The 20,235-nt window shown below is 40.6% G+C and overlaps 1 protein-coding gene, 1 long non-coding RNA gene and 1 pseudogene across 3 annotated transcripts; all 3 read left to right on the forward strand.

The window, feature by feature from the left end:
• The first annotated feature begins 283 nt into the window (after positions 1-283).
• LOC133712452 (uncharacterized) lies at positions 284-3,913 on the forward strand. Of its 2 annotated transcripts, none has more exons than XR_009847415.1 (3): positions 284-387; positions 1,706-1,781; positions 3,598-3,913. It is a non-coding gene; the product is annotated as an uncharacterized LOC133712452 (long non-coding RNA). The 2 variants fall into 2 exon arrangements; XR_009847417.1 differs by having other exon boundaries at positions 284-383.
• Positions 3,914-3,953: 40 nt separating this feature from the next.
• On the forward strand, positions 3,954-5,069 carry LOC133726626 (uncharacterized). Its single transcript, XM_062154216.1, has one exon. It carries the CDS (start codon positions 3,954-3,956, stop codon positions 5,067-5,069), a length of 1,116 nt encoding a protein of 371 aa, XP_062010200.1.
• A 774-nt stretch (positions 5,070-5,843) lies between these two features.
• LOC133726633 (serine carboxypeptidase-like 18) lies at positions 5,844-6,978 on the forward strand (annotated as a pseudogene).
• Positions 6,979-20,235: the final 13,257 nt, after the last annotated feature.

Raw genomic sequence — 20,235 nt, forward strand, 5'->3', positions numbered from 1 at the left:
GCGGCTTAAGATGGCGCCAGTTTAAAAATATTTTACAAGGAAAGATAGACATTCCTCGCTGAGAACCCCTAAAATTATATAACTTAAAAAAAAAAAAAAAAAAAAAACCCAAATTGCACGATAGAACTCTCTACACCAGTTCTCTCTTCCATATTACACTCTTCGATCACCTCCCACCATCTTAATCGCTCCACCACCAACCCCTTCTCTTATCACCAGTGACTACCTTTGATTGCCCGGGACCACCTTCGATTTCCCGTGACCACCTTCGATTGCCGGTGACCCACCATCGATTATCTGCGACAACCGACCCACTACACTGTACCTTCTCAATCGTCATCATCCAATTTCAATCGTTTTCATCTTTTCAAATATAACCCAACGTAGGTATATGGTTCAATCTTTCTCTTCCATATATCTCAATTTAATTCTCAGTTGCTTCACTACTAGAATTTTTCTCATATACATCGGCCAGAAACCGATGTAAAAAAAAATTTGTACACATGTGTTAGTGGGTGATGTAAAAGATCGCCAAAAATTAGACATCGGTTAAAAACCGATGTCCCATACAACAATAAACATCGGATTAGATTCCAGACTCGATGTTAAACTGCTATTATGATCACAAATTGGTGTTTTTAGATATTTGTTCCCCGCGTTCCTGAAAATTTTTAACTTAGTGTTTCTGCGTTTTTGAAAATTTTAGAATCAAAATATAGACATCGGTCAACAGTAAAAAACGATGTCAGTTATATGCATACAAATCGGTTTTTGAGGAATCGATGTTAATGACATTGTTTTACATCGCGTGTATTTCTCACCGATTTAATTGTCGTGATGTCTATGAGCATAATTCTAGTAGTGCTTTAACTATATTATGGTTTTGCAATTTCTTGTAGTTTGATTTTGTTTTATGATTTGAATGTGGGTTTTGAGTGTTTTAGTTGGTTTTTCAGGTTGTTGATTAAAATAATTCCTCATTCAAGTTTAATTTTCAATACTATTTGGGGGTTTTAGGTTTTTATTTGTCTTGAATTGACCATAGTTGATTGAAATAGGTCCAATTTATGAATCCAAACATGGATAGTGCCACATGTTGATTGAATTGATGAAATATATATCATACATATAAATTATGAGTTAGAGGCAAGTGGTTAGCGTTTATTAATTTTCTCTCAACCTTAGTGTTTGAGTTGCTTTTGGGTATAAATTGTTTTTGCTTGCCGTTGTTGTGTATTGAACTGGTGTTTGTTCAATTTGATTGTTCTGTTGTTTAATGATTTCTCATTTTTGTGCATTTGGAGATCCTTATTGATCATCAACTACTTTACTCTGCTGAACTTTTTCAATTTTTTCTTGACTTTACTTTTCTGCAATTTCTGTAATTTCTTCCATTGTTTGCTGTCTATAACTCATTGAACTTTCATGTGATCCTTTCCCACTAGTGAAATATGCACCTAATAAATATAGCATAAGTTAATTATCAAGAATAGAAATATGAAAGAAGGCTTTCAGATTGAGTGATAATGAGGTTATTAATTTATTAGCTAGATAGGTAATGAGAACTAGCTAGAGAGAAGTTTCCCACATGTCATTATACTCTAGTAAAATATGAGAACTTCTGATTGAGGATGCCATTTGCTGTACTAATTCTATTGTGGCACTAATTCTATTGTGGCTTATGTATCAAATTCTTTCTTGACAGGTGGTTTCCTTTCTTGTTGAGTAAAGCTTGCTGTGAAGCCTGTGGAAATCTTAAAGCAGCATTTCTTATAGCAGTGGTGAGTTATGAGTAACACAGAGAAGTTCATATATCTAGACATTAGCTACTTTTGTTTGAGAATCTTGTTGGTTAGTTTGTTCATGTGCTTTAGTTTGGTACTTCACGTCTGGTAGTTCAGTTTGTGGTGTAGAAGAGTAGGTTCTTGCAATGTGGATAGAATGTGTTACAAAATAGGCCATGTTGGCTTTCCAAAACTATACTTTTATTTCAGCATAAACTTTGGTTGTTATTTTCAAATATCTTCCAATAAGGACTTCATCTGAGCTTTGTTACATAAAAATAGACACCTCAAGATTTGTTCCAAGAAAGTTTTGTCCAAAACTAAAACAAATTTGAACTCTAAACTCCATCTAGAAGAGAGAACAGTTTTACTGAAATTCTGCAGAAACTGCAGCACCGCCCTCTTCGGAATTTATTTTAACCAACTTACTGGCCTCCGAATGTTCTGAAATTTTGACATGTTTCTGTTTTGTTAGTTAACAAAAGATCTGGAAAGTTTCATCTTATTCCGTTGTAAAGTGAGTTTGGGTGTTTTTTCCAAGTTTGGTCTGTAATTGAGAAAGTTCTAGAATTTTAAACGTATCATCTGATTTTCTGTTGAGATTTGAACTCCCATTTGAATCAATGAGCCTCTGATTTTTATGTATATTGAATTTGACATTTCAAATGGTTGTTTCAAGATTGATTTCAAGTCAATTGGATTTAAAATAAAGTTTTGGTGAATTAATAAAGAAGATAGTGTCACTACTCTTTAGTTTTTGTCCTTTAGAGATGCTTCAGTGTAATTGAGAAATTGTGCATTTCTTGTTGATGTAGTAATATTTTGAAGATCATCTAAAAGTGCATGATTTTAAGAGGCACCTTTGACTGAGTGCTTTTTTAAGAGCATAACACCTCTATATTAAACTTGGCCTCTTCTTCCTAGTTATATCTGATTGCATTGACTAACAACCAAAAGAGGGTCCGTAGATCTAACACAATTAGCTCCATGTATGGCACATATATATATATATGTGTGTGTGTGTATTCTATCTAGCTCTATTTGTCATTAGTTGATCGATATACTCTTCTGAATATATATGACTTCAAAAGATTGATGAGAATGAGAAGGGAGTAATAATTGAGCTTTTGTATTATCTGCAAACTAGATATTCATGTATCTTTATTATGTCATCATTCTTTAGCTTAATGTATTGACAGGTGTATAAGTTTTCTTTCCAATTTAATTACCATCATTTAGTAACACTTATTTCTCTGACTAACAATATCATCATTTTTTCCCAGGACATTGACGGCATTTAACAACTTCAGTCCAAAGAACTTGTTGAGTTTGCGTGTTTTTTTAAGGTAAGTTATTCAACACTTAATAATTAAATATAAACTACTATGATAAGGCAATTTGTTTTTATTTACATCTTCATTTAGAAACATATGTACAGGTGTTTTATAGTTTACTTAAGAAAACTAATCATGCTTTGCTTGTAACATGAATCTGAAAACTTGGATAAGTGATGCTTGTAACATGAATTAAAAAAGAAGAAGATAGTAATGCCTCTAATATTTCTGAAAACTTAGATAACTTGTGTCTATTACATGAATCTGAAAAGTTATTAGACAGGTGAAAAATGATCTTTAAGATGCATATAATAAACTGTAATATAGATAAATAATGCCTCCATAATGTTTCTAAAAACTTAGGTAACTTATGTCTATTACATGCATTTGTTCTTATGCCAATTAAACTGCTAAAATGCATATAATAAACTGCTTGTTGGTTATTACATATCCATATTGATCCTTTCAATCTTGTTTAGATTGGAATTAGGTTAAGATGGATAGGGAATGGATACTTAAGCAGGACAAATTCAGTGAAGAGTATAAAGAAGGGGTTAGATCTTTTATGGAGGTTGCAAAACATCATGTGAATGAGAGGAATGAGACAATATGTCCCTGCATGGAGTGCTTGAATAAACGTTGGCAGCCTCTTCATGTTGCTCATGTCCATTTGCTGCATCATGGAATGTCAATTGCATATATGAAATGGACTGATCATGGAGAACACGGAGATACATTGACCACCGAGAGTGATGAGCTAATTGACGAACCCAATAGTTTATTTAACATGATTGGTGATCTATTCCCTACTGAAAATGTTGGTGATCAACATATCATGAGGGATGAAGATGATATAATGATGGATGTAGATAATGCATCAAGGGATGAAGAGGAAACAATACATGAAATTCATTTAGAGGGTGATGATAATGAATATAACAGTAATTATGAGAAGTTATTGTTGGAAGCTCAATGTGAACTGTACCCTGGTTGCACAGAGCACACAGTATTGTCATTTGTTGTGGAGTTACTTAAATGCAAAGTTGAGAATCTGTGGACCAACAAATCAGTTGATACGCTGTTAAAAATGATGAAGAGGACTCATCCTAAGCCCAACAATATTCCTGATTCCTACTATGGCTGCAAGAAGGTATTAAAAGGCATTGGGATGGGGTATGAAAAGATCCATGTTTGTAAGTATGATTGCGCCTTGTTTTATAAGGAGCATGCTGATAAGGATAAATGTCATGTTTGTAATGAACCGCGATATAAGAACAATGAAAGTCAGAAGAAAAAGAAGGTTCCTCATAAAGTGTTGAGGTATTTCCCATTAGTGCCGAGGTTAAAGAGATTATTCATGTCGAGACACACTGCAAGAGATATGAGGTGGTATAAAGAAAAATGTCGGGATGAAAAGGGAAAGTTAAGACATCCGGCAGATTCTGTTGCTTGGAAAGAATTTGACAAAATGTATCCCGACTTTGCTGCAGACCCACGTAATGTCAGATTAGGCCTTGCTAGTGATGGGTTTAATCCATTTGGAAATATGAGTACATCTTATAGTACATGGCCTGTGGTGATTATTCCTTATAACTTGCCTCCATGGATGTGCATGAAAAAACCTCTCTCTCTGCTGACTTTGTTAATCCCTGGACCACGAGCCCCAGGTCGGGACATGGATGTGTTTCTTCGTCCATTGATTGATGAGCTTAAGGAGTTGTGGGAAAAAGGGGTTGAAACCTATGATAAGATGACTGAGTCTTTATTTAATCTACGTGCAGCTGTGATGTGGACAATAAACGATTTTCCAGCCTATGCAAACTTATCTGGTTGGAGCACAAAAGGTTTCTTAGCGTGCCCAATTATCAATAAACATACACCATACAAGAAGCTGACAAACAAGATTGGATATATTGGACATCGTTGCTTTTTGCCTATGAACCATCCATAGCGAAAAGATACTAATAAAGACACGTTTGATGGGAAGAGAGAGATGAGGCCTCCACCTAAAGAGTTATCTGGAGATGATATCACTACACCAATTTCGGAATCAGACAACACATATCAGACGACAGCAAACATTTTAACTGTCGTCTGAATTATTCAGACGACAGCAAGAAATATTCTGTTGTCTAAGTTTTCGAATCCAACAACAGTTTTTTTTTTGCTCTTGTGCAATAGCATTTCAGACAATGGTTGATTTTTTTGATGTTGTCTGAATGAATTAATTCAGACAACAGTTATTATGTGATGTTGTCCAAGGTTGATTAACACAATGGTGGATAAAAGATGTTGTCTGATTTTTTTTAATCAGACAACAGTTATTACTTCTCTGTTGTGCAATTACTCTTAATACAATGGTTGAAAAATATGTCGTCTGATTGTTTTGATTCACACAACAGTTTTTTAGTTGTCTATTGTGTGACTTTGTTTTAGACAATGTACTGAAATTGATATTGATGTTGTCTGAATTTTAGGGTTCAATAATTTGCTCAGCCCGCCTAATTTTTTGGTCGAAAGTTAAACTTCCCACTTTTTCTTCCCACACATATTCGCACTGCAATTTTGCTCGGCCCGCCTCTATTTTTCAGTTGACCTCTCTCTCTCTCTCGCTGTGCATCTCTTCCCACCGAGACTCTCATCCTCTCAGCAACGTCGTCGCCGTCGTCTCTCCCCAAACCCCCAACCTAGCCTCTGTCCCTAGACGCCTCCGACCCCCTTCACGATGCCATTGAGGAGCTCCAGCGCCGCCATCGCACCAATGTTGCGTGTGCCTCGCAGCACCACCAACCCAGCGACCACGCGAACGACCTTTATCAATGGTAGAGCCTCCGGTATGCTCGCTACCTGCGTCATTCAACCCATCGATATCATCAAGGTGAGTGTTGAAATTCATCAAGATTGTAATTTTTGTGAGATTTGGATTGGACCCATCCTTACATGGGTGACACGAAATCTCTGCTACTCTTAATTGAAGGCATATCTGTTAAGCAGATATAATAACAGATATGGTTGTCTGTGTAATGGTTTGGGTTGATTTCTGGAAATTGTGTCCCCGATTTGCTTGGTTTAGACCTATGCGGATTCTAAGTCATTTTCCAAAACCTATCAAACTAATTACAGGACAAAATTAGAGCACTCAGGCTAGGAATTTATTTTCATAAATGATTTTTCAGTGTTTTCGTGAACTGGTTTTTCAGTCGTTTCTGAATTTCATGTTTTTGATGCAACACTCATTAGGACTTAAGAAAATACCCTTGGTTTTGCCTTTGGGATTTTCTTTGACTAGATAATTTGGACAGGTCCAGTAACTTTTAAGTTTGGAAATTACAATGGGAGCCTACCAGCAGTTCTTGACAATCCATTTCGATGGACAAAGGTACTGTATTGTAAAAGCTTGTCAACTTTATCTTATTTTAAGTAGTTTCCTTCATACAAACCTCTCTGTTACATCCGGATGATTATTTTTTTTCAGGACGTCAGCATGATATACATAGATGCACCTGTTGGTGCTTGATTCTCCTACTCAAAAACTCAAAGCGGTTATGTTATGGATGACTATAAATATGTTGCACAAAGCTATGAATTTCTGCAGAAGGTATGCATGTCATACAATCTGTTTGTAAGAAAACAAGTGGTATTTATTCCACAGATTCAATGAGTAGTCTGCTTTGAATTTGACAATTTGTGTTGTCATGCAGTGGCTGGAGGCACACCCTGCATATTTGGAAAATATGCTCTACATTGGTGGTGACTGCTTCTCTGGCATAATTGTGCCAATGATTGTGCAACAAATATTGGATGTTATGCTACTGTCAGCCAATAACTATTCTTCTTTCTTTCTTGCTTTGCATTTGTGATTCGTTTCATCTATTCATTTTTGTTAATCATAATAGTTTACCCTAATTTAATCACCAAATGAAGGACCTTATGGTTAGTCCTACTTCCTCATGATGTTGCAGGTAATGAAAATGGAACTTTGCCTCTAATGAATCTCAAGGTATGTGGATCTAACTACAGAAAATTGGATTAAATTAGATGGTATCATCTTCCTTTAGTTTATCAACGCCTTATACCTGCAAACCAGTCATAGATTATTGTTTAGAGCATTGTAAATTCTCAGTTTTGTAAATTGTTATCTATATTATGTTCTTGAACTCTTATTAGGGATATGTAATTGGGAACCCAGTAACGGATTCATTCATTGATGCAAATGCAAGAATTCCTTATGCCCATCGGCTAACTCTTCTATCAGATCAACTGTATCAGGTAATATTTTCTTTACTTGTACCTTGTAGAATTTATTTGGAATAGCCAAAAATATTTTCTTTACCATGTTTTCCATGGCTATACATTATTTCAAGGCGGCGAAAACAAGTTGCAGTGGAGATTACGTAAACGTAGATTCAAGCAATGACGCATGCATTTCAGATATCGATGCTATTGATGCAGTAAGAAATCATCTATTGGCTTGATCATCTAAATTTTTTATGATCACTAAATTTTATAAGCATTGAGAGTGAGTGGACATGTCAATTTGCAGCTCATAAATGACGTAAATACCTTACACATCTTGGAACCAGTGTGTAGTGAAGGCACTGCCCGAAGATATCTCAAAGATTTGTCTGAAGGTTTACTAAGTTCAGCAACTACTGGTCCTGCATATTGGTGTAGGGTAAGCCTCTTTCTGCTAGAGCATTCTTTTATACAAACAGATGTGTAATATTTTCTTTTTCTGGTTTCTAGTTTCCCTAAGTTTCGTCGTCATGGCCTCCAAGAGCATCTTGAAGGAGCTTAAGGATTTGCAGAAGGATCCTCCCACTTCCTTCAGCACAGGTACAGTCAAAGATTTATTATTTAGAAACTAAATTTAGGTGTTCCTAGCATACCCATTAAGGTCAATTTGATATATTGACAGTTTTAGTGTAGATATTGGTTGTAATTTTTGATTTGTTATATACCTAGATGGATTGAAGTATGAATTGAAGTATTGCATGTGCGTGGAACAGTATGGAGTCTAATATTGATGCACCCAGTTTTGCATGTTTCTGTGAAGTGGTTTTCGTTGTAACGTTTAGCTTCTTGTTTATGTATCTCTTCTAGCCACAACTTTGAATTGTAGCAGGTTCTGAAGGTATCGAAGGCTTCAACAGGCTCAGAAGGTCATACTCGATAGACCCTCCACATAATTAAACTAGCCCAGATCTCAAGTAAGTTCCAGAAATATTGCCTTCAAAATGCAGTGATGGCTTTCTTTCGCCTTCGAAGTTGGTGGAAGGGGATCATGGAAACAGGGTGAGTTCTGCTTGTATCTATTTCTTTTCGTCCAACAGTTTTGCTTATATTGGTCTTTCAGCTGGACACCTAAAACTGGATCCTTATTTTTTTTTGCATTTCATGTTTCGCTTTTGGGCTTAATATTCTATATCTGATTGATTGAGAAGATTAAATAGGTATTTGTTTCTGTCTATGTATCTTATGTATTGAGAACTATATATCACCTAATATAAATGATATATATTGTAAAATTTTCATATATGTGGTAGTGTTTTAGGACAGATAGGTAACCCAAATTAACTACATGGTAATCCTTCATTAGTGACTTATAAGATATATAAATTCACCTAGATTCTGGTTTTCTGTGTGAATGGGGAAATTTTAGATGGTATTAGGGATTTGTTTGGGTCTGAATTGCTTGATTCGGGTTTTGCAGGGCGAGAAAACTTGCGAGGAGCTAAGGGAGTTTGGGAAAACTGAAGATGATTTGAAGTCACTTCAAAGTATTGGTCAGATGAACCCTGAGCTTTTCCTTAGTTTGGGCATTTTAACATTTTACTAAATTTTGTTAGAAAACTAGTTCTGTTGATGTAATGACTTTGTTGGATATATGGATGAATGTATCGGATTTTAACATAAATGAATGTGTTTTGGATGTGATGTCATTTTGAATGTCTATCAGACCGTTCAATCCAGCTAAAAACTATTGTCCAATAATTGATCATCACAAAATGCCTAACAAAAACTGTTGTATGAGCCATCTAACTATAATACTATAAGGACTAAAAGAACGAGAAAGTCATTGTCCAGCAAAATAACAAACAACAGTTTTTTGGAGAAATCTATAGTATCAGTAATGGATGGACAATGGGATTTGCAAGTACATATTGTCTAATTAAGCCTTCAGACAACAGCAAGCATATAAACCCCTGTTGTCTGGCACAGCCTTCAGACAACAGCAAGCATATAAGCCCCTGTTGTCTGGCACAACATTCAGACAACAGTAAGTATATAAGCCGCTGTTGTTTTTCTTGGTGTTCAGACAACAGACAGCATAGTAGTCGATGTTGTAGTAAACTTTATCAGACGACAGTTTTTTGGTATTGTCTGATCCATGTATCAGACGGCATTGAGATAGACAACAGCAAAGTATATAATCAGACGACAGTGAAAAACTGTCGTCTGATTGAAAAATTGGTGTAGTGTATACTTGCTCAATTTGAAGACATTAGACCAAGCAGGCCTGGTAAACATCCCAAAAATAAGGATACAAGGAGGAAGAGGAATGCAAATGAATTAAACTGGACAAAAAAAAGCATTTTTTTTTTAGCTGGAGTACTGGTCTAAGTTAAAGCTCTGACATAATCTAGATGTGATGCATATAGAGAAGAATATATGTGATAGCATTGTCAGGACGCTTCTACATATAGATGGCAAATCGAAGGACACTTACAAGGCTAGGTTAGATTTGAGAAATATGAAAATTAAGAAAGATTTGTGGATCACAAAGAGGGGGAATGGAGTGATTGATTTTCCTGCAGCTGAATATGTACTCACACCAGCTCAATGTAGAGATATTTGTGAATTCTTCATCTCAGTTACATTTCCAGATGGCTATGCAGCTAATATAGCACGAAATGTGCATGTGGAAGATGGAAAGTTGTTAGGTTTAAAGAGCCATGACTGCCATGTTCTATTGCAGAGGGTTCTTCCTGTGGGAATTCGAAAGTACTTGAAAAAGAGAGTATGCACACCGCTTATGGAGCTATCACATTTCTTTCAACAAATTTGTGCAAAAACATTAAGTGTGCAGAACTAGATAAGTTGAAAATTGATATTGTGCTGATTCTATGCAAGCTAGAGAAAATTTTTCCACCGGCATTCTTTGATATCATGGTGCATTTAGCTGTCCATTTACCCCGTGAAGCGAAGCTTGGTGGGCCGGTTGGATATCGTTGGATGTATCCAATAGAGAGGTATTGCTCTATTAAATACTTTGTTACTTTTTTCTCCTGTTTTTTTTTTTTAACTCATTGCTAATTTGTTCTAGTAACTATTAGGTTGTTGGGAACGTATAAGAAATATGTACGTAACAAAGCTCGACCAGAAGGTTCCATTGCGGAGGCATACATTTCATATGAAGCATTGACATATTGCTCTATGTATCTTACGGATGAGGAGACGACCTTTAATCGTCCAGAACGATATCGTGATGGGCCTGCATCAAATGGAAATATTTCTATTTTTTCTCACAAAGTGCAACCAACAGGGAAAGGGGTAATGGTTGAATTGTCAAAGGAGCAATTTGAAGTAGCGACTTGGTTCATATTTAATAATTGTGATGAGATCGAAACCTACCTCAAGTATGTGTTTTTCATTATCATTCAGTTTTTGACATACCTTACATCTATCAAACTAAAACTTACCTTTTTTATGTTCATGTAGTGAGCATCGTGAACTACTACAAGCTGAGAGTCCAGAAAATTTAGAAAGAAGACACATGGAATCATTTCCGGAATGGTTTAAATGGAGGGTCACAACATTGTACGACGCGGGATTGATTAGTAAGGAGATGTATGTATTAGCACAAGGTCCAGATCGACGTACTCTTCAATATTCTGGTTGTACCGTGAATGGAGTTCGATGGGCGATCAAACAGATGGAGGGATCTCACACCACACAAGATAGTGGGGTTGTGACTCTTGGTTCACATGGTGATGAACCCTTCAACTTTTATGGTGCAGCAATTTGATCATAGTTAATGGTGCAGCAATAACTCTTGAGCCATCTGATGCTTCTCAATCTTGAGCTTCTCCACCATATCAAGAGATAGCACCTCAGCAATCAGCAACTCAGAATGGAGGTACATTACCCTTTTTTTTTTAACATAAAATTTTCTTCTAGACTTAAGAATTTCGCAATGGCATAACTATTCCATATGAATTTCAAAAATAGTGTAATTTATTTTGTGTGAAACATTATTATGTCTAGTTTATGTTTCTGGATGCTCTAGCTATCTTTCAACAAAGAAATAGGGTGAAACAAATAAAAAAATAACGACAGTGCAACAAGGTTTACAGAAAATTGCTGCAGCAGGACTTTGACTTCAAAAATTCATAACTTAATATAGAAAAATCATTTTTAGGTGATTCCAAATCTGAAATTATATTTAAGATGTATACTGCAACTTTCAAGAAGACACTATAGTCAAATATCAGACCAGTAAAACAAATAAAAACATATTGACGTATAGTGCAGCAAGTTTTACAGAAATTGCTGCAACATAACCGTGACTTTAAAAATTCATAACTGAATATAGAAAAATCATTTTTAGGTGATTCCAAATCTGAAATTACCTTTAAGATGAATACTACAAATTTCATGAAGAACTGACTTCTAATATCAGACTAATAAAACAAATAAAAACATACTAAGGTACAATGCAGTAGGTTTTACAAAAAATTGCTGCAACATAACCCTGATTTCAAAAATTCATTACTTAATTTAGAAAAATAATTTTTAGGTGATTCCAATGCTGAAGTAGTCTTTAGGATGTATGCTACAACTCTCATGAATATACCAACTTTAAATTCAAGATGAGTTTGTATGAAACTATGCATATTTTAAAATTGTAACATGCATGTTATTTGTAGGGGATTCTGATTCTACACTTTTGTGCACAAAACGGAAGCGTGGAAAGTCAATTGGAAAAGGAACCCTTGATTTGATGTCAGCAAATGGAGGGAAGAAATTGGTTGTGGTTTGGGATCCAGATCATTGGGTTCCAGATCATTGGGTACCACTACTACAATTATATGCTATAAGGACACCTATCAAGGACACATTATTCATGTGGTGTCCTTGAAGGGTTATAAGGACACTCACATATAAATGAGATTATTTAGAGGGTTGAGACTATTCGGAGGACACAGCCGGCCTCTTTAATGTGGTGTCCTAAATAATCCAATTTCAGTTTACTGCTCCAAAACAGCTCCAAAATTAGATTTCGCGCCCGAGCTCTCTCCCTCCCCAAATTTCGCTTCCTCCCTCCCAAATTTCACTTCCCTCCTCCCCCAAATTTTCGACTTCCCTCTTCAATTGAAACCCACTAGAAGAGGAAAGATGATGTTTCTTTTAATCTATTTCCAGTTTTTAGAACAAAAAAAAGAAACTCCATCTGAAAGGAACTTCGAGCTGATTCGAGTCGGTGGAGGAGGTGGCGACTACAAGGCGACTCGCAACAAGGTCCAACTCGTAGTAATGGTGTGAGACATATCATGGGTTCAGTGGTTAGTGAGGTTAGTTGAATTTGGAGGTTACTCGATCCTCATTTTTTCTAATTTCTTGTTATGCTTGTGTCTTGGGTTGGGAGATTCTGGGAAAAATTTGATAGCACTGAATGTCTTATTGCAGCATGTTGAGGTTCTGAACCCATTTTTGATAGGAAGATGTTTCGCATGTATTGGGATTTGGGGCATGGGGTGGAATTGGAAAAGCAGCGATTGCATATATATCTCTGTGGGTTCTTGTAATTGAACATGATCTGCCAGCTTCTAGTCTTAGTAGTAAACAAGTAGGAAGTACTAAACTAGATGGTGCCTAAATTGAATTAATCTTACACATGTAGTGATACTAATTTGGGCTTAAAAATATAAACTTTTATTGAAGTCATTAGTGAGATTGATATGCCATTGTCTATATTTTGCAGTGTTAATGAATTGATACCTCTTGATACGAGTTTACAACTGGAAGTCTATTCGATTTCTCTTTTGTCTAGAATCTCTTCTTTTTTGCTGCTGGGGGCTTCCTATTTGCTGATTTCGGTGAGTAGTTTGTGTTCTATTTTGTATTGGAATGATATTTTTTTTGTTTTGATTTTGGAAGATTCAGGTCCAATCGATTTTTTTTTTAAATTTTGTTTCAGCTTTTGCTGTTCACTCTCTTCCCGTTGCTGTTCACTCCGCCGGGCGTCATCACCAAGTGTGGGCCAGAAGTAGCCCTGTCGCATTGTGTGGTTGGCCAAGGATCTGGCGCCCGAATGGTTTCCACATTCTCCGCCATGGATTTCCGCTAGGACGACCTTTCCCTCCTCTGGGGTTAGACAGCGGAGGTTGGGATGGGTGAATCCTTGGCGGTAAAGTTTGCCATTCTGGATGTTGTAGCGGGTTGCTCTCCGCTTGAGCTGTCTTGCCCGGACCTTATCCTCTGGCAATGTGCCGCTGCGCTTGTATGCAATGATCTCATCCATCCAGCTGGGACTGACCTCAATGCTGAAGATCTCCGCCAGGGTCTTCGTGATACTCGGCCTGTCAAGGCACTCCACTCTTGTGTCCGTTGGACTTTGATGTGGTTGGGCGGTTGCCAGTCTCGCCAGTGAATCAGCCTTAGCATTCTTTTCCCTGGGGATTTGTGTGATGGTGTGAAATTTGAACTTTTTTAGCAACGTTTTGACGTACCCCAAATATGCCGCTAACTGTTGGTCCTTAGCTTGGAAGCTGTCGTTGACCTGGTTAACGACTAATTGAGAGTTGCTGAATATGTTGACGCTGTCAGCCCCTGAGTCAATGGCGAGGAGCAAGCCCACAATGAGGGCCTCGTACTCCGCCATGTTGTTTGAAGCTTTGAAGTTGAATTTCAACGCGTACTCCGCTCAGTCCCCCGGGTCCTGTTAAGATGACTCCGGCGCCGCTGGCCTTGGCGCTGGCGGAGGCGTCCACATGCAGGTTCCAATCTGACTGTGGGGGAGTTCCTTCCTCAACGGTTACCATTTCTGTTCCGGGCTCTGTCTCGGTACCGGGTTCTGGCTGACGCTCGGTGAGTTCAGCGATGAAGTCCGCCACTGCCTGGCCCTTCATGGCGGTTCTTGGCTTGTATTCTATGTCAAACTCGCTGAGCTCAATGGCCCACTTGCTGAGGCGCCCTGAGTGTTCAGGGTTCTGCATTACTTGCCTCAGCGGTTGATTGGTTAACACATGGATGGTGTGAGCCTGGAAGTATTGGCGGAGGCGTCTGGCGGCAACGATGAGTGCGAGGGCTAGTTGCTCCAAGGGAGGATACCTTGTTTCTGCTCCGTTCATGCCTCTGCCGGCGTAGAACACTGGGAGCTCGTCCTGGCCTTCCCGCCGGACAATGGCGCAGCTTACCGCCGATACCGAGACCGCTAGGTAGATGAACAGTGTCTCTCCTTGCACAGGGACAGAAAGGAGAGGGACTGCCGCTAGGTACTCCTTCAGGCCCTGGAACGCCGCCTGACAATCTGGGTTCCAGTTGATGACCTTCTTGTGAGTCGTTTTGAGGAGTTTGAAGAATGGGGCGCACTTATCAGTCAGTTTGGAGATGAATCGAGAAAGGGCGGTTAACTTGCCCTGGAGGCATTGGACGTGCACCTTATACTCCTGGTCCGCCAGGTCAAGTATTGCCTGTACCTTGTCCGGGTTAGCCTCGATGCCTCACTCGCTAACGATGTAACCCAGAAATTTGCTGGCGGTGACTCCAAAGAAACATTTTTCTGGGTTGAGGCGCATACCATAGGCCAGGAGAATGGTTACTATGATTTTGAGGTTTGCCACATGTCCGCTGGCTTTTATGCTCTTAACTAGCATGTCGTCCATGTAGACCTCGATGATTTTTCCCAGATGCTCAGCGAACATGGCGTTCATCAACCGCTGATAAGTTGCACCGGCGTTCTTCAGACCGAAAGGCAGGACATTGTAGCAGTAGAGGCCTTTGTCGGTGGTGAATGTGGTGCATTCCTGGTCGCCGGGATGCATCTTGATCTGATTATATCCGGAGAAAGCGTCCATCATGCTGAGGAGCTCATGTCCGGCGGTTGCATCGACTAGCTGATCGATACGTCCTTTGAGCATGCCTTGTTGAGATTTTTGAAGTCGACACACATCCGCCACTTGCCGCTGGGCTTCTTGACCATTACCAAATTGGAGATCCACTGGGGATAGATGACTTGGCGGATGAATCCAATGCCCTGGAGCTTGGCAACTTCCTCTCCTATTGCCTGGTACTTTTCCTCATCAAAGGCCCTCCGCTTCTGCTTGATGGGATAAAAGGAAGGTTTGATGGTCAGCTTGTGAGTTATAATTTCAGGGGAGATACCTGGCATGTCAGCATAGGACCAGGCAAAGACGGCTGCGTTATCACGCAGGAACTGAGTGAGCTCCGCCGCTACCTCTGGGTCAAGCTGGGCGCCGATGCGGACCGTCCGCTCAGGGTGCTCGTCCGAGATGGAGATGACTTTCAACGACGTCTCCGGGTTGACCGGTTCCTTCTTTACATACTTCTTCTCCTCATCTCTAGGATCCTCGAAGATGTTTGGTGCCTGATTACCCACCGTCAGAATTTCATGGCGGCGCGCTGACCGTTCTATAGTTGTTGAATAGCACTCTCGAGCGAACTGTTGACTTCCTCTCACACAGCCCGTGCCGTTGGGTATGGGGAACTTCATGAGAAACATGTATCCGGCGATGATGCACTTGAGCTTGTCAAGCGCTGGTCGTCCAATGATGGCGTTGTACGAACTGAAACAATCGACAGTAATGAATTCCGTATGTACCTCCGCCATGCATGGACTAGTACCAATAACCAGTCGCATGTAGTCCGACCCCAGCGGTTGTGTGACGTCGCCGGAGAAGCTGAGCAGTGGCTCGTGATCCTGGAGTAGTTTCTTGTTCCGCTTGAGATGGTTGTAGCAGCCGTTGAAGATGACATTGACAGCGGACCCGCTGTCCACCAAGATTCTCCCTAATGAGAATTTGCCAAGAATGGCGTCGACCAAGAATGGGTCGTCATGCGGTAGATGCACTCCGCGCTCCTCCTCCTCCGAGAAGGTAATAGGTTCCCAACCTGATTTCGGGAGCTTGGCGGACCTCTCGTAGCGGATGTTGCAGACCTCCTTTGGGTGATTGGCGCGTGCATAGCGCTTCCTTGCCCTGTGAGACATGCTGGTGATTGGAGCGCCGCCATCGATGGTGTTGATGCGGCCCAAGGTCTCAACGTTGGCAATTACTGGTGGTGGTTGGCGTACCTTGAACTGCTCTAGCTTGCCGTCACGGTACAAGGTCTCAACGGCCGTTTTGAGAGCATTGCAGCTGTTGGTATTGTGGCCGCTGTCCTCGTGGTATTTGCACCACTTGCCGGTGTTCCTAGGTTTGCCCGTTTTTGGGTACTTTGGAGGGGGTGGTGGTGGGATCTGATCCTTGAACTGATTGTAGATGTCTTCATACTAGGCCGTGAGGACCGTGAACACTACGTACCGCTGCGAGGACTCTGCCTGCTTGTTGCGGTTATCCCCATGAGTTGGGCGGTTGCCCTTGTTGTAATTCTGGTCCTTCTGCCGCTTGTTCTGATGGTGGCCCTGCTGCCACTCCCTCTTCTTGTCAGTTGGCGGTGCTGAAGGGGTCTTGTTAGCGGTTTCCTGATGACTGGGGGACGGCCGTGATGATTTTGTTGGGGTTGCTGGTGGCGGTGGGGTTTCTTCATATGTAATAAATTCCGCCTGGGCGTGGATGACCGCCTCACTCATGATGTGGTCGTACGCCGCATTTGGGTGATTGTAGTTGAGGTGATAGAGGAATGGCCCCTTGAGAAGTCCCTGCTTGAAGACCGCCGATGCCATTGTTTTGTCTAGGTCACGGCACTGAGACGCTGCCGCTCGCCACCTTGTGACGAAGGCCTTCAGTGATTCGTCCTCCCCCTGTTTGACGCTGAACAACTGACTTGTGTTGTGATGCCCGACGGACAATAAGATGAACTGGGAGAGGAAAGCGTGTGATAGTGCATGGAATGAGCTGACAGACCCCGGTGGACACTCAAAGAACCAGTTCATTGCCTCGCCATCCAACGTTTCGCTGAACAAGTGGCACAAGGTGGCGTCGTCGAATCCTTTATTGTTGGTGACCTTCTTGAAGGTGTCCATGTGGACGAAGGGATCAGACATTCCGCCGTAATGCGACATCTTTGGGGTTTTTGCAGACGCTGGTCTGATAGCTTGCAGAATCGCAGCGGTGAAGGGCCCAGATCTGGAAGCGAAAAGTGGATTCTGAGTTGGCGCTGGGGCGCCTGACTCCGCCCGGATCAACCTCTGCTCCAGTTGGTGCATCCTTTCCAATATCTGGGCGGTTGCATCGCCGGCGGAATCGGCCTGAGTACTCCGCTGGACCTGGCGCAGGCGGATTGCCTTCAGTCCTTGTCCTAGCTTCCGAGCGGTTGGTATGCGGTAGTGACTCCGCCTCCTGCTCCATCATTAGTTGGGGGATGGGCGGTGGTCCCATTCCCAACAATTCAGGTGGGTCCAGCGGTACCTGCATCTGTATGACGGGCCCCGGTACCAATGTGCCAGTGTCGGGTCGACTACGCCTGGTGCTACGTGACTGCTCGCTCTGTGCTGGGCGAGCGGTGGCCTCCAACGTCCTCTTTAGTTCCTCGAAACGTGCCATGAGAGTAGCCACCTGCCTTTGGGCTTCAGCCTTTTCCTTGCGCTCCTCCTCACGCTCTCTGTTTGCCTTATGAAGATCCGCCAGTGCTATCTCGTACATAGTGACGAGATCTTGGCCCGGCGGGCCTCTACCGCTTGGGTTTGCCTCGCCGCCGAGGTTGGTCGCTGTCAAGTAAAATACAAAAGGCGTCAGAGGGAGACTGCGCTGGGCGGTCTTCAACTCTCCGATGCCTAAGTCAGCCAATGTATTTATGTTGACAAAGTAACAGTAGGTAAGTATTAAATGCGTAATTAATGAGGAGAGAGGAGAGAACCTTTTATAGGTGAGGAGGAGGCTGACCTCCTCCTTGTTTTCGATTTGGGACTGATGTGCTTCAGTTCCCAGCTCTGGGAGCTACTGATGCCATTTTGGCACGGCGCGTCGGCGGTGACCTGGGGGTGATCCGACGCTGTGGTTGTAGCCCGCCTGGCGGTGTGTCTGCATGTCATTCCTTTGGTTGGAATTAGTACCTTTGGCGGTACAATGAGCGTGGCCCATTATAGCTAATTATGCTTACAAATGTACATGTATGTACAATGTTGTTTAAGGAAAACTGAAATTGGGAGAGAATTGAGTCGTGCTTTCATTGATAATAGAGGCCTCTTTATATAAAGGATTACAAGCATAGAGATAGAGTTGTACATGGAAACATAATCGTACATTGATTGGATATCTCCTAAGATTCTCCGAGAATATCTCTAATATAAACCTTATTTCAACTAGAGCAAGTAATCTTGAGTTTGGGCCAGACACATATTCTGGATTTACTTGAACACTCCCCCTTGTGTCTCCCAAACGTGGTACTCCGTTGACTCATTAAAAACCTTGTCGAGTAACCAAAACCCAGTGGGACAAAAAATAACCTCGGTCAAATGGGAAAAAGAGCACAACACACCTTTCACGTTTCGAGACCATACATGTAGACATCTCCCCCTAATGTCTGCATCTCCCCCTGATGACTACGGTCATGGGAGTTTGGATAACTTCCCCAAATGATGCTACCAACATGTTTCCCGAAAGTGGAATTTAGGCAATGACTTAGTGAGCAAGCCTGCCACACTGTCCTCAAACACTATGCCAATAATGCCTTCAGACGACACACTTCAGACGACATAATTCTTGTTTACTGTCGTCTGAATTTTTTAAACTTCTTCAGACTACATATAAATTAATTCTGTTGTCTGAATAGCATGAGAATCCATACTGTTTTAGTTTTTCTTGCTTTGAAAAATTCAGACGACAGATAACTGTCGTATGAATAAACTGAGAATTCTCACTTTCAATTGAAAAAATAAGACTACAGATTTATGTTGTCTGAATGAAACGGGGAAATTACTTCACCTTGTGTGTCCAAAAATTATTTTTTGTTACCATGTAAACTTATCATCAATTTGCCTTAACATGTCCGTGTTTTTCCCACACTTGGTCAAAAAATCAAAAACACCTTCTCGAGCCTAGCTCTCTCTCGACCCAGCAGCAACCCTAGGCAACCCAGAGGAACAACCTAGCAACATCCCATCCATTACCAGCAACCCAACCTAGATTCCCTTGATTCCTCTCCATCAGAAAAGACAGAAGATTCCTTTGCACTCCCCGAACTAGGTTTTCCCAGAACTGGAGTTCTTCGATTTCAAGAGCTGGAGTCCGAAGTATTCAGTATTGTTAATTGCAAGGTAAGCTCGTTCTTCCTCTTAGGGTTTCGACTTCGATTCGTTTTGGATTTTAGGGTTTTGTTGGGATATTGATTTGGGGGTTTTGCTAATCTTCTTTGGAATTAGATTGGGGCATTAGGGATTTGTTGATTTACAGGTTGGAAGTGACTGAAATGGAATTGAATTTTACTCAGGTTTAGGGATCTGGTACTGGGTTTTTGGATTACCTTATTGGTTTATTCTTGAATTTGATTTGGGTGTTTATTAGCTATAACCTTTGAATAAAATTTGCTTAAACTTTATGGGTGTTCTTCAAATTGTTTTGAGCTGGACTCCGATTCGTCGTCGTTGTACTGTCTCCAGCTCTGAAGCCGTCTCTGCTCACTATACCCAGAAGACAACACCTTGAGTATGAGTAACAAATGGACGTAACAGATTACAGGGCTGGAAGAACAGTAGTGGATCCTTCGGAGAGATCTACTTAGGTGCGTTGTTCACTTCTTCTTTTACTTTGCTTGCTTTTCGTTATTGCTAAGTCATGTTTGTGGTTCTATAAACTCTATACAATTTATATGTTCGGACTCATTTTTGTGGACTGGACTATCCCTTCTCTTACAAAAATCTCTACTTTCCGTCAATTACGAGTTATTCATTTGCATACTGACAAAGGGTAGAGTGTAGTTTGCTTAGTTCTGCTCAT

This window comes from Rosa rugosa, chromosome 1 (genome assembly GCF_958449725.1).
Source record: "Rosa rugosa chromosome 1, drRosRugo1.1, whole genome shotgun sequence".
Lineage (NCBI taxonomy): Eukaryota > Viridiplantae > Streptophyta > Magnoliopsida > Rosales > Rosaceae > Rosa > Rosa rugosa.

Excerpts from the sequence above, each read along its gene's own strand:
- LOC133726626 (XM_062154216.1), top strand. The coding sequence starts at position 3,954 with ATGAGGGATGAAGATGATATAATGATGGATGTAGATAATGCATCAAGG.